The 15,346-nt window shown below is 40.3% G+C and overlaps 1 protein-coding gene across 1 annotated transcript in view; it reads left to right on the forward strand.

Moving 5' to 3' along the window:
- The first annotated feature begins 477 nt into the window (after window positions 1-477).
- Window positions 478-15,346, forward strand: part of LOC138060928 (tetratricopeptide repeat protein 33-like) — a 42,614-nt gene continuing 27,745 nt past the window's right edge. The window contains exons 1-2 of the mRNA XM_068927028.1: window positions 478-691; window positions 1,363-1,591. Of these exons, the coding sequence (XP_068783129.1) occupies window positions 1,371-1,591 (221 nt within the window). The 5' untranslated portion in view covers window positions 478-691; window positions 1,363-1,370. The remainder of the gene's footprint in view (window positions 692-1,362; window positions 1,592-15,346) is intronic.

The raw sequence follows: 15,346 nt of genomic DNA on the forward strand, positions 1-15,346 counted from the left end.
AGCCATAACCACACCGACAGTTGCCTATTAGCTCTCCTTTACCTTTCCCGAAGTAACATTTGTTCTGTACTGAGCGATGTGGTGTGTTACGTGCTCCTGTAAAAGGCTCAGGGCCGGGTCAGCCGCTGGGTGCATCGCCTGTCCAGCACCGGGCCCTGGCAGCAGGGCTGGCTAACTGCGCTGATCTTACCCTGTTCATACATTCTCTGTAAATGTCAGTTTAATCCAGGTTCATATATTTTAGCCCTTTCGTCTGACCTAGAAAGGTGCTTTTCTGAGGTGATGCAATGAGTTAAGCAAGGCTCTGCCCCGAGCCCGGCGGCCGAGGGGGGCCCCGGAGGCGCGGCCTCGCCACCAACGGCCACGGCCCGAGAACTACAACTCCCAGCGTGCCGCGCGGCCAGGCGCGCCGCGCCCTGCGACTTCGGCTCCCGTCATGCAGCGCGAGCAGCCCGGCTCGTCCCCTCCCGCCAGGGGCGGCGGGGGTGAGGTGGCCCCCCGCTCTCGCCCCCGGGCTCATGCCCCTGAGAGCCGCTCCGCTCCGCTCCCCGCCGCGGAAGGGCTCCCACCACTTCCCTCTCCTCTGGCGGGAGGCTGCCCGTGTCCTGTACTTCCGCTTCCTGCTGGCTCGGGGTCAAAGGTCGTGCGGGCGTTCAAGGCGGAAGAGAAGTGGCCGGAGGAAAGGGGGCAGGTAACGGTGCCCCGCTGCGGGCCCCTGCCCGGGGCGGCGGCGGCGGCCTGGCGCGGGAGCTGTGGAGCCGCTCCGTCCGTCCATCCTTCCGGGGCGTGGGGGCTGCGGTCACCCGCGGCCCTGCTGGCTGCGCCGGGCCTCGCTCGCTGCCGGCCGAGGGACGGGGTGGGGGGCTGCTGCCGGCCGCCCTGCTGCGCGCAGGGCCCCCCGCCGGGGAGGTGGTGCGGGGCGGGGGAGTCCTTTCCTTAGCGGGCCGGGCCGACGACCGGCAGGACTCTGCAGCCTGAGGTCGGCCTGGCAGTTGCGCCTTGTTGAGGCCCCAATCAGTTGTGCACATCCTGAGGTGCTTCGTACAGCTTGCACAGAGCCGTGTCCTTTTTCCTTTTACTTCTCTTAGGGTGTGTTGGTTTTGCAATTAGAAGAAGGCTTTCTGCTGTGTTAGAGTTTCTTTAATTTTTCTTCTCTCCTCGCTGTAGAATGCGCTCTAGGTAGGCTCAAAATTATTGTTGTCTGAGGAGTACCTCGAGGGAAGCTGCTGAGCAGAACTTGTTTGGCTGGATTGCAGTCTGTTGTTTACAGTTGTCTTAGAATCCAGATCAGTAAGTCAGTTTTCTTTCTCTGCATCCTTAAAAACTAAATTGCTTAACCATCAAAAATATATTTCTCCCTAGTTCTCCAAATGGCTTCTTTTGGGTGGAAAAGGAAGATTGGTGAGAAAGTTTCAAAAGCTACTTCGCAACAATTTGAAGCAGAAGCTGCTGATGATAAGGGTCTGGTCGATGATGATGAAGATAACTGGGTGCATGCAACTAAGAGAAGAAAGGAAATTCTTCTGGAAGACTGCATGAAAAAAAGCAAGCAGTTGAAGGATGAAGGTGCAAATTTGGCAGAAAACAGGAGGTACTCATATTATCTTATTCTCTATCTCTAGACTAAGTGTTAAAAGGTATTTAAATTCTTTTTTAAATATTAGGCAATTTGCGAGCTCTTGCATTCATATTTTTCGAATTTGTGAAAGAAACTAGTCGTTCTCTTGATTTTTACCCATGCTCTCCAGTACTGAATCAGTTTTTTTTTTTTTTTGTGGTGCTGTTGTTGGTAGCTTTGAAGTGACGTCTGTATTCGGTCTTGTTTCTGGATGTTCCACTTAACAAAAAATGATAGAAGCAGAGAGATGAAAAATTGATTGGATCTGAAAATTGAAAGGATAAATACAATTTTGTGAGATAAGTCATGCTGAAAGTAATGCTTTTGCTATTCTGTGGCAGCTTTCTCCCACACTGTTATGAATATGTGGCAACATACTCTCTGTCTACTGAAGAGTAAGCGTCTTTATATGCATACATTGAGTAGACAAACTGTACTTAGCAGCTGATGCATGGTAAATCTGTGTTCCAATTTACCTTGCTGGCACTCAGGTTCAGCTAGCCACCCTGAACACGTTCTGATCAAGAATACTGAGCCCTGAGGTTTCCACAACTTCAGGAGGGTATTTATGTTTTCCTGTTATGTTGCATGCAGAAAGTAACTTTGGAGTGGAGAGGGGTTAGGCAGAGCATAAATTACATATTAACTAAGTAATTTGGCTAGATTCAGAAGTTCCAACTTTAAAAGTTCCAAACTTTAAAACTTTCCAACTTTAAAAGTTCCAGAAATAGTCCCTTTAAACTCTTTAGAATACTTAACATTTAAGTCTGTATCCTGACTTAAATTGTACATATGTATGAGCATCTCACTGCTATTCATTTTCCCAGAAGAGAGGGCATTATAATGCTTAGTTTCCTGAAATATATAACTCCATAATAAGTCTTGTTCTGTTAAATTCTTGCTTTTAAGAAATTTCACTTTAAAAATGGGTGCCCTGGGCAAGGTGGAAGAGAGAACAACTCATAAGTTTAAATCAGACAAGTACAGATGTTATTGGCAGTGTGTTGTGTTCTGATAAATTATTTTCTTTGAGAAAAGTCTTCCCATTCAAATATCCTCCTATGGTTTCCTCTCTTTACTGTTCACTGTGGTAGTGACGCTGTTGGGGCAGTAGTGGGGGAGGCAGTTATTCAGTGTACGTCATTTTTGTGTTTCCGAGTTCTCTAATTACTCTCCAAATACTCTAATTACTTTTGAAACCTTTTAAGCATAAGTTAAAGCCAAACTAAGCTAAGTTAGTTTTAGGCATGTTGCCTTTGTATTAATCAATACCTTTAATGCAATAGCATCATAAAATGGTTATGTTAACACAAATATCTTAAAATACAATACACAAATTACAAGAGTGTATTATTGACACTTTTAGCTTTACTACTGGACATAAGTTAGACATAGCTTTTTGTAGAGAACTTTTTGTATACTTTTTAATTTTTTAAGATATTTCATAGAAATTGTTTTTTCAAGCTTGAGAAGGTGAAAACATTTCTAAATGCTTTCATTCTACAGCTTGTAGTCGCTAATATTTACTCTGCTTAGGGGTATTAGGCATGACCTGATCCTTCCCACTTTCACCCTCTTCATATTTTTCTCTGATGTACTGTATACAGAGAGAATCGAAAGAATCCTCAGTTCCTTGTGGATCTTGATGTTTTTATATTTTTTATTTGTTTTTATGTATCATACAAAATGCAATAAATCTTTTTAAATAACAGCAAATAAGCTCTGTTGCATATGCAGGTTAGGGCACAGAGACAGGCTGTTGAATGTTCGTTCTGAGCAGCAAATAGATTTTTTTGGTGCTTTTAATGCTTTAACTTACTCTTAGAGATTGAGTTTTGTCTGAAGATTTTCCCTTTCTGTCAGCTTGAAAACAATTAAAAAGCATACCCATAAGTAGCAACGTGTGGTTTTTTTTTTTTTTTGCAAATTTAATGAGACATGTTTCGTCAAAGTGCTTATGAGAGCTACTGAGAGACTCTAAGTGGTTTATAGGTAGTACATACATTAAAATGCAGGTTTCGGGAGGCTTCTCGCTATCTTAATCTGGTGTGAACACTCTTATATCTGAGGCCCAAGAGAAGTTAACTTAGGGAAGTTGTAGTTTTCACGTTTCAGGGGAACTTGTTGCCATCAGTTATATAGTCACTCTCTGAATGGCAATTATTACATTAGTATGGTGCTGTCAGGGCATATAACTTTCAGGTATATCTCAGTTTAAAAAAAAAAAAAAAAGAAGACTTCACATAGACCTGAGGTTAAACTCTCAGTGGGAGTCTCTTGTAACTTAAGCAAGTTGGAAGAGTTGACATACCTCTGTCGGTAACTTGAAGCAATCTGCAAGGAATATTTATTCTCTCTGGAAAGTCTGGTGGAATTGTGTTTTAGACTTAAACAGTCTATTTTTTGAATATACCTTTGTACAAGAGAAGCAGGCTTATGTAAAGAATTGAATACTTAATGTAGATTGTTTCCATAAATTGTTATTAGGCGCTGATATTTTAGAAAAGATGTGAGTTGGATAGTGCAGCGTTCAGATAAAAGGATAATATTTCCTCTGCTGGAGAAGCACAGGAGGAAACACAGAGACTGAGCATTAGAGAGAAACCAAGGTGGTATTTTAGTTGGCATTATTTGTGGGACAGAGAGGAGGAGAAGAGGATTTCAAAAAGAAATGGACTTGAAGTGAGAGGCTAAATGAAGGAAAGAATGGAGGGTAATAAATAAATCTTCATTCAATACAGAAAAGGGACTCCAAGCATATGCATAGCAAAATTAAAGTAATATGATCCAAGATGGTTCTTATTTCAAGTCTAAGTATTCAGTTAGAATAGCAATGACCACTTTTATGCTTGGATAAGCCAAGTAGCTTATTCCCTTGATAAGGGAAAGCTGTGTGTTGTTGCTTCTCCATCTTCTAACTGAACATACTGGCTATACGTTGTTATTAGTCCCCACACATGCAGTACGTCTGTTCCTGTGAATGAGTGAACTCAAACTGGCTTGTACTTGTCAAAAAAAATTGCCTAAGATAACAATTTGTGTTCCACATTTTAGTCTTGGGATGGAGGAGGAACAGAGGTGTGAGAAGGGGGATACAGGGGCATGGGGGCTGTCAGAAACAGGTGATGGACTAGACTGATTATCCTGGTAAGTGTAGTATAACCTGGAGGTCATGAGTTAGGAAATTGTGACCTAGAAGCTTGATGAATAGGCAGTTCTGCAGGAGATGACTTGTGAATGAGGAACTGTGTTATCAGAATAGAAAAAACAGGCAGATGAGTGGAAGAAGTGAAGTTTGCCTGCTGTTTCGATGTGTGGGGAGGAATGATTTAAAAATATTCCCCTTCACCCCACAAACCCCTTCTGTGAAATAGAGGACAGTCTGTTGGTGAAAGGAATGGAGACTATTTCAGAAGAGAAAGTATTTTTGCTTATATGGAATTCATAGTGCTGGCAGATTATCCAAAATGAGTTACCGGCATGAATTTGCTTACACACACACTGGAATTAAATAAAATAAACCCATTCAGAAGTCCAGTTTAGCAGTTTTGCATGGATGATCCTAAACAGTTTTAAATGTAGCACAACTTTAAAGGATAAAACCTTGCACCTTTGAAAACAGCGGTTTGCCATTGTAGCTTATTTTGACTAGTGAGTCGCCTTAGTATGTGGACCCAAGCTTAGGGATGAGTTCAGAGGAGATTAAATAACGGAGTATATATGGGTCCTCAGACTGATGATATGTAGAGAGCTGACAGCAACGAGTGGAAAATGTGTATGTTAGGCTAGTAAGTTCAGGATAATTGAATTACATATTGATATAGATGATTTTGCTTTTCCCCATGCACACTCTTTTCTTTAAACAACAAAAGTTTTTGTAGCTGACCAGTAGGTGGAGTTAGCGGTCTTCTCAGCGTATCCTAAATATACGCCAAAAAAATGCTCCTTTAAATATCTTTTTTTTTTTTTGCAAAGAGACGCTGTTGGGTTTAAGTTTTTGCCAACTTACATTTAATTTTTCAATTATTTTGCAAAAATGTGTTAGTAAATAAAAATTCATGTTAATACCACTGATTTCTGATTATGTTTATTCCTTATTCCATTTTATATTACGCTAAAGAAATCTCAATTTCTAAAGCTGGCACTTATTTGGAAAGACCATGGTTTTAACTGCGATAATCTGTTTTGGCTGATGTACTAGAGATTCACTTGTACTAAAATAAATAGTTAATGTCACTTTATTTGCTGATGTAAATTAGTCTGGTAAATTTACTCTTCCTTTTGCAGTAGCAAATTCCTTTTGCAGTAGCAAATTAAACGCTGAAGAGCCAAAATGCTATGGACAGAGCAGATAACAGGTTAATCTTCAGAAATGGTTCGCTTTTCTAGCGGAATTACTCTTTAGGAGTTACTCTGTTCAGTTTTTTACTCTATTGTTATCAAAACCAAGTTCAATTTCTGTGAAATGCCATTTGAGCTCAGCTGCTAAAATGTGGATTTACTTGTTGTCTGGCACTAATATGCCAGAATTACTCCAGCATACCTAACTTGTCATTCCTTAGCAATGTATGCCACAGCAAGTTTATTTCTTGCTAGATACTGTAGGATGTTAGTGAAGAGGAAGAGATTATCAGTCACAAGCCTTTGAAAGAAATGTTTAGTGTGGTCATCAGTTGGGTTAACTGCTACGAAAAAGATATGTTTAGCAAATCGAGCAAAAGATTAATATCTATTTAAAAAAGAACAGTTAAATCTTTCTGTCATAATTTTATAGTGCTTGTATTTACTCTCAAGTTAACAGTGTCTTTCAGGTTTAGATTATAGTAAGTTCTTGATTACTGGTAAGTTAGGGAAGCACTAAAGTAATAAAGTTCGTTTCAGATTACTTTGCTAATTCGTTTAGATGAAACTAACATGGCAAAGGGCAAAGATCATTGTGTGGAAATTGCCTTAAACTGTCAATCAATAAAATTGATGTTATTTACATAATGAAAATGTTAGTAAAGAAGTTTCTCAGAAGATCCACCAGCTGTCTTTGCCTGAAACATTTCAGAAGCTTTATTGCATTACAGTAGCTTCAGAGAAATGAGGTACGTTAGAGTATATGAGGTATTTTAGAAGTGGGGTATATTAAAGAGAAGGGGGGTCCAGGAGAGGTGGTGGTGGTTGTTTTTTTTTCTCCAAAGTATCACCCCCTCCAAACTCAAGAGTGGTCCATTCCTATGAGCAAGAAATCAAACAAAGGTGGTAGGAGGTCTGCATGGATTAAACAAAGAGCTTCTGACAAAACTCGGACGTAAAATGGAAGCATAAAAAAGGTGGAAGCAGGGCCAGACTAGACTCCTGTCTAGACACACTGTCTGAGCATACAGGGTTGGGGTTAGGAAAGCCAAAGCCCACCTGGAGTTGAATCTGGAAAGGATGTGAAGGGTGACACAAGGGGCTTCTATAGGTGTATCAGTGGTAAAAGGAAGACGAGGGAAAATGTGGGCCCGCTGCTGAATGGGGCAGGGGACCTGATGACAAAAGACATGGGCAGGACCAAGGTACTCAATGCCTTCTTTGCCTTGGTCTTTACTGGTAAGACTTGCCTTCAAGAACTACAAACCCCTAAGACCAGGAAATGTTTAACTGGATGTGCATAATTCTGTGGGACCTGATGGGATGCACCCATGAGTGCTAAAGGAGCAGCTGATGTCATTGTGAGGCCACTCAGTCTTTGAAAGGTCATGGTGATGAAGGGGAGGTTCCTAAGGGCTAGAAGAAAGCTAGTGTCACTCCTATCTTCAAGAAGGAAGATTTGGGGAAATACAGGCCAGGTAGCCTCAAATTGATCCCTGGGAAGGCAGTAGAGCGAATAATCCTGGAAATAGCTTTGAAACATATGAAGAACAAGAAGGTGATTGGGAGTTGTCAGCATGAATTTATGAAGGGCAAGTTATGCTTGACCAACCTGATAGCCTTCTATAATGAGATGACTGTCCTGATGGATTAGCAGTGGATGTTGTTTATCTTGACTTCAGTAAGGCTTTCAACACTGTCCCCCATAACATCCTCATAGACAAACTGATGAAATACAGGCTAGGTATGTGGACAGTGAGTTATGTTGAAAACTGGCTGAACGCTGCGCCCAAAGTGTTGTCGCCAACAGCACGAAGTCCAGCTGGAGGCCAGTCCTTAGTGGGTACCCTTAGGGTCAATACTTTGTCCAATACTGTTTAAACTCCTCTTTAATGACCTGATTGATGTGGCAGAGTGCACTCTCAGCAAGTTTACAGATGATGCAACACTAGGAAGAATGACAGCAGATGTTTATGCTGCCATTCAGAGGGACCTCTACAGATGGGAAAAACGGACAGAGAGGAACCTCATGAAGTTCAGCTAAGGTAAACGTGAAGCCCTGCTCCTGGGGAGAAATAACCCCATGTACCAGTACAGGCTCGGGGCTGACTGGCTATAAAGTAGCTTTTCTAAAAAAGTAAATAAGGTCACACACAGAATTAAGTTACCAGCCCGTAACTGGTTCATATGCATCAGCTGAGCTGCAAGAACTAGCCTGTCAGGCTGGCAAAAGGCCGAGTCTTTATCAGCACTAACTTCCATCAGAAACAAGGAGGAGAGTCAAAAATCCCAAATCTAGTCACTAGCGATAGCTTTTTAGACTTTCAGAAGCCTCCAGTGTTGATCAGAGGGGCCAATAACCCCGTGTAGCGGTACAAGCTCGGGGCTGACTGGCTGGAAAGTAGCTTTGCAGAAAAGGACTTGGGCTCCCGGCGCGCGGACAACAGGTTGAGCAGGAGACAGCAGGGCGCCCGTGCAACAAAGGCGGCCAACGGCATCCCGGACCGCGTTAGGGAACCCGTCCCCAGCAGGCTGAGGGCGATGATCCTTCCTCTCGACTCGGCCCTGGTGAGGTGGCGTCTGCGGGACCGCATCCCGTTCCGGGCTACCCAGCACGAGACACAGGCGTGCTGGAGCGAGTCCAGCGAAGGGCCGCAGAGATGATTAAGGGATTGGAGCATCTCCCACAGGAGGAGAAGCTGAGAGAGCTGGCACTGTTTAGCCTGAGCGAAGAAAAGGCTCGGGGGAGATCTTATTACTGTGTATAAAGACCGGAGGGGAGGGAGTACAGACAGCAGAGCCAGACTCTTCTCAGCGGTGCCTACTAACAGGACAAGAGGCAAACAGGGGCACAAAATGAAACGCAAGAGGGTCCCTTTCATGGGACATGAAGGAACTTTTTTATGGTGAGGGTGAGCAAGCACGGAAGCAGGTTGCCCGAGCAAGGTTTTGCTGTCTCCGTCTCTGGAGATGTTCACAACCCAACTGGACAACGTCCTGAGCAACTTGCTGCAGTTGACCCTGCTCTGAGCAGGGGAGGGAGGGGCACTCGATGATCTCCAAAGTCCCTTTCAACATCAGTGATTTTGTGATTATAGCCCATTAAAGCTGTGGATGCATTTGGAATACGGTAGGTAATTCTTCAAATTTGAATTTGCCTTTCAGGTCATTTTTATGGAACCTTTCTCAGGGAGTGTGGAACTTTTTTCTGTTTTTTTTCTTGTAGCAGTTAGCCTTGAATTTTTGTTTTGTTTTGTTTCAGCAGTCCTTATGTCTTTGGAATGCTTTGGTATAGAGAGGATGGAAAGGTAGGCAGTCTTTGTTCAATCTTCTTTCTGTCTCTGTGTGTGCTAAGTGGCCTTGTTTAAAGCCAAGATGGAGTTGATATAATAGAGAATTTGTGAGCCTACAAATTTAGTGTTTATTCCTGGCTCCCAGCGTAGAATCTAAAATCCTATTAGGCCACTGTTAGATTGCGTGGGGAATGTTGATTCTTCTGTAAGTCATCTGAAATCCCTATGTGGTTGAATTTCCTAATTGGGTTCAGGGAAACCATCAGAAAATGTTTATGATAAATCAACAATAATATAGTAAGCACTGATTCCTACTATTCCTTGTAGGTTCCTGCTTAGTATCAGTTTCTTGAGGTAATTTGCATGTCAGGTACTTCTAGCCATTCCGTATAGCTCTTACCTCTTTCAGGGTGAGTGACCAATACTCTCCAATTAAAATGAAAAACTTGATCCAAGTGATTATTCACTTTGATTAGGTTGATTGATTGTTTTTTTTTTTAGGAATGATCATGCAAAATGGAGAAACTAGGTAGGTTTATCACTCTTAGTAAAGTTATATATTACAAATAGAGGCTTGATAACATTGGTGTGATTTCTAGTCAAAATACTCGATCACTTTAATGCTTTTAAGTGTTTAGCATGACTGTCTTGTCTGTATACAACTTCCTGCTGGAGAATGACCTGCATATAGTATGCTCACTGAAATGAGATGAAGGGAGTGTGGACTGTAAATCTTTAACGCAGAACATATGAGCTGAAACTGAAAAGATTCTTAGCATAAGCAGCCTTCTTGTCTCAGGGTTTCTGCCTCATAACCTTTCTACAGAGGAGGGGAAAAAAAAAAAAGGCCCAGAAGTGCAGAGTGTTTTATAGTGTTTAACATCCTCCCATAAATTGGTACCTGAAGTAACACTTTAATTTTCAAGATAATTTTTACTGCTAGCTTTATTGTTTTCTCTCACTCAGAGTTGTTGCTTCCTGGTGATGCAGCCAGTTGGCCTGCCTCATTGAAGAGGAAGTTCTTTGCTGCATATTTGTTTTAAATAGTTCCTTTTGTTTAAATTGCTGTTGATCATTAATATAATTATTTTTCTTCTTTTCTGGCAAGCATGATTTTCCAACAACTGGTGGTTATATGGCAAACAGAGTTCAGCTTTGAATTTTAGTTACTAATTTTTTGCAGGCTTTTCTGCGAGCATGTCTAAGAGAATGATTCTGAATGTTTTTGATAACATCTTTTAACATCTTTTTTTTAGAATTATTGTTACTTGAGGATATTGAATTGTGATATTGTAGTATCTGTATTTGAATAGTGTGCATATATTTATATGGATGGGTATTTATAAATACAAAGAGAAAGGAATAGTTGTGGAACAGCTGTAGACTCTGTGCGTGCGCGTGTATTTATACATATAATATATTCATTCAGTGGAAAGCATACTGTAACTGATGTCTGTGTTCATCCCAACTAACTTTAAGCACGTAGTGGAGGCAGTCAGCTTACAGATTGATTTGTTCAAGGTTTCTTTACAGTATAAGGAGAAAGAGGTATCTCCAGACTGTAGTTCAGCCGCTTCAGAGCTTAAACTGCAGTTTGGAGGTTTCTGTTTCTCAGTATGAACAAAATAGCTACATTATAAATGTACTAGGACCATTTTCTGGTACTGAGGCCAACTGGCACAGGGTAATCCATGGTCCTGCTACGGAACTCTTGCCTTCCGGGAGCAGGGTGGCCATGTGCAAACTGCCTTTTGAGAAAGGCCTGTGGCCTTCTCCAGCTCCAAGCTCATCCCTAGGAACTTTCTGGGAGAATGCTAGCTGGCTACAACCGTGCCAAGGACCAGTCCAAAAATTTAGTAGTGGTTTGACTCCAGTGCCAGTGGTAGGAATATTCCCTGACACTATTAGTTTGCTAATACAGATAGAGCCCATGAAACTACAGGGTGTCTGAAGTCTTAGTGTGAATGCTTGAGGTTAAATACCTAAAATTAGATGGGACGAATCAGGCCTAACTGCTAATACCTGTTTGAAGATGAAGGATAATTTCTGTATGATCTGTCTTTGGGTTTCAGCCTCGAGGGTCTTTTTCTTCTGTGTGAGAAATAAAATTCTTTGAATTATCTGTGAGAAAAATTCCTGTATTTCCCAAAGAGATCTGCTATATAGTAATTCTTTTTTTTTAAAATAAACTGTCTTAAAAGACTTAAGAATTAACACATTTTCTAAAAGTGCATGGAATATATTACAGGAAGAGTTCTTAAGCAGAAGTTTTCCTCAGTTTTTCCATATATATTAGTCTCCCAAATTTCAGTGCTTCTTATAGAGGAATCGTACTTGACAGTTGTTTTCTTCTGTCCTGATGCATTTGAAGTTATTGGAAAATAATGAATACTAGTCTGATTTTTCACATTTCACTTTCAAAAATTCAGTATTTGCTTTTTAATAACCAGTAGGGCAGGAATCAATAGTATCTGAATTTTTGCATTGCAGACTGCTTTTGTTTAATTCCAGGCACTTTTTCTTGAGAGCTTTTGTTTGTCTGAGCAGAATACATGCATCTAGTCCCAGAGATTATGTTAAAAAAGATGATCATGAATAGGCATTAATTCTGATGATTGATCTGGTTACGTCATGTTAGGATGTAACAAGTTGTAGGATTACTTACAGGCAAGCAAGGAGGGCGGAAGGGCTACACGTCTTGATTCTCTTTTCTACTGATGTGTGCCTTGGCTTCGGGTACTTTATCTCTGTGCCTCAGTCTTCCCATTTGTAAAACAAGAATAATTCTGCAATGCTTCCTAAATCTTCTAAGGAATTATATAAATGATAAGACTAAAGTATTCTTTTTCATTTTTCACTGTTACAAATTATTATAACAATATTTACATTTAATCTTAATAACTTATCAGAGCTGTGTTTTAAAAATTAATTGAAAAACTATGAAAGCACTGTAGCTATACTAAAAATCTGTGAAAGTACCTGTGCTGCCTGTATTTCTAGCCTTAAGTTTTACATAAGTAGAATTAATTACCCTTTTTCATCTTTTCTTTACTTTTTCAGTTCAGATATCCTTTTAGCAGTCTGATTTTTCTTTGAATTGACATGTATATGCCACGCAGCTTTTCATGAGGTGCCCTTCTTTGGCAGCCCTTACGCCCCTCTGCTGCATGTAAGGAATGAGTATATGAAACAGAGGGCCCCTGGTGCCATTTCATTTCCTCTTAAGTGTTTTGTTGAGATGAAGTGCTCCACAGTGAGTTTTTCTCAGAGCTCGTTTGTTTCTGGAGTGGACCTCTGAAACTTTCCTGTTTTTTTTTTTTGTTGTTGTTTTTGTTTTCCCTTGCCATATGTTTATGTTATAAACTTGCTGAGACGGGACCATCTTTTACAGTAGCAGACGTAACAGCAATAGCAGCACTATCACTGCCCTGTGGAAGGCCGTTTGTGCTAGCAGATCTGTACTGGTAGATGGCAGTTAAGGTTTCTTGTAAATATTTTAACACAGAAGTCTACACTGCAAGTCAAACTGTTTTGGATTTGAGCCAAGAGATTCTAAACATAACTTTAGGCAGTTTAATAAAAAAGACTCTTAAATCTAGAAAATTTTATTATTTATATATCTAGTATAATGTAACTGAGAAAAATCTAGTAATTTACATTAATTTAAACAATATTTTACAGAGAAATACAAACTGGGACCTTTTCCAGATCCTTTACTTGACAGACACCGGCGAGAGTTGGTCGATGAATACTGCTGTCAGTGTCAGGGTTCCCTACGTTAATGATGTTCTATAAAATGTTGTTCTTCTCCCTGCCCCCAAGTTATGTTGTGACAGCTGCAGCAGTATAGGTGGGCATTAAAGGAAAAAAGGAAAGCAAGTATTTTATTACTCAGATAAAAGCTACTGGGTTTATTTTATGAAAAAGGATTGATTTCTACACATTTCTGCTCCTTAAGGAAGCTGTAGAAAAAAGATTATATGCTTTCTTAATTTTAATACCTTTGTCCATGTGCTCTTAAACGAAGCCTAGTTATTGTAGCTGACAAAGATTATATCAAAAAAACCCAGCTTGTTTGAATTGTCCTTACGGTTCATGACATGCAATTTTAAAGCAGTAACTCCGTATCCGCTGTGTGATCATCAAATGTGTACCTGTTGTCCCTATGATAGTTCTTCTGAAATTGAAGTGTGCTATATTTAAGCAATCATACTTGTCAATCAGCTGTTGTGTTTCAGTGGTTTTAGAAAAAAGTAGGATATGGTTATGGTTTTTGTTACTTTCCTAGATAAACATCTTGGTTTCTGAATGCCTTAATGTCAGCCTCTTGCTTTCTGGTTCCCTAAATTATGTTCTCCACACCTTACTCTATTTCATGGAAGTATCTTTAAATTAGAAAGGATGTTTTTAAGTTGTAAAAGCTCAGAACAAAAGCTATCCAGGAGAAACATCTTGTTAATTGTTCAGTCACGCCTTTGCAGTGTTAGTTCAAATGATGGGTGGGAAAATCAGAGCACTACGTTCTTCTGTTTGCTTTTTAATGGAAATATTTCATTTTCTAGGAGTGCTGATGGTTTAAGAGTTGATTTCACAAGATCATGAAGAGTTAGGTCACTTGTAAGGACATTTATATGGGGCCTAGAACACTGAAGCTCATGCTGTATAGTTAAAGAGATAATACACCACTCCCCTGTTCTTACTTTCGGAAAAAATTGTAGATGTCGTCTTTTCATAAAGAACTGAAGTTTGCTATTCTGAAGCCAGTTCGAACTGGTAATTTTTCCAGGCCTGCCATTGTTAGTGAGTACTGGACATGTTTTCGTGCCAGTCTCTGGAGGTGTACAGGCTCTAGCAACTAAATGCCAAACCTTAGAAGTAGTAGTTTGTTTCGTCTTTGCCCTGTCGACTGGTAATAAAAATTTAATGTAGTAGGCTATAGTTTAAGCTGTTTATTTTCTGCAGAAATTGAGAAATGACAGTTAAGACAAAATTCAGAATCTACAGCTATGACATGTACTAGATTTGGCAGTGAATAGTGGCTTATCTTCAGCTGGCTCCTCAATCCCGTTGCACTGTTAAAAATGGAAGACGCCTATTAAACTTTTTAAATAGCAAAAGCTTGTTGAAAGGAATTCTGCAGCTTGGGTTTCTCTGTAGGAAATGCTAGTATATCTGCAGTTGTATCTGTCTGGAAGCTGTAACGCAAGCTTTCCTTTTCACCACCGTTAACTCCTCTGATGAAGGTAAATTCACCTTCTGTGAATTTGGATGTTGACAGAGGCGTGTTTTGTTGTCTTTAGTTTAGCCTGTGAGTGAAACTGACGTTCTGCCTAAAATACCGCATGTCCCAAAGTGAAGTCATAGTTCAGTGAAGCATGTCAGTTTTCAAAGGGCATTTTTAGTTTGAATTTGGTTAATATTTTGAGTCTTTGAAAAGGATTTAAATAGGGGCTGATTTGAAAAAAAAAAAAGTTTGTATAGATAGAACATTGGGGTTGGAGCAGAATCGCATGTTGGAATAGAAACAACATTTTTCCAGTGTTTTCTGTTGAAAATGCAATTTTGTTTGAATTGATCCTTGCTAAGGCATCTTTCTCTGTCACTGCCAAACTGAAAAATCTACTATTTTCATAGCTCTTAATATGAAGGCGATAGGAAACTGTTTACTAAGATGCCTGTTTTATAATGCATTCTGTGTTTCATGAATATCACAGTTTATCTTGCTTAGGAAAATAAGGACTGTGAACTCCTTCAGCAACCAAAAAATACATACTCGCAGCAGTGAAGTTTTGCCATCATGTTAACCCAGTACAAGTGTCACTGCTGCTGAAACAAAACTCTTTTTTGTATTTTTGCAGCCAGATGGAGAATTAGATTGGGGAGTTGCTTGGCATTTAAAAGAAACTAACTTTTCGACAGGTAACATGGATTAGATTGGTGACTTGGATCAAGAAGCGCAAGTCTTTATGCTGATGCAAAGTAAGGGCAAGAAAGAGCAGACTGAGGTGAGAGAGAGTGCAAAACTACTAATTTTGAGAACTAACTTAAAATTACTTTGAAACTTTATATCCATAAACTTTTGTATTTGCCTTTT

Source organism: Struthio camelus, chromosome Z (genome assembly GCF_040807025.1).
Source record: "Struthio camelus isolate bStrCam1 chromosome Z, bStrCam1.hap1, whole genome shotgun sequence".
Lineage (NCBI taxonomy): Eukaryota > Metazoa > Chordata > Aves > Struthioniformes > Struthionidae > Struthio > Struthio camelus.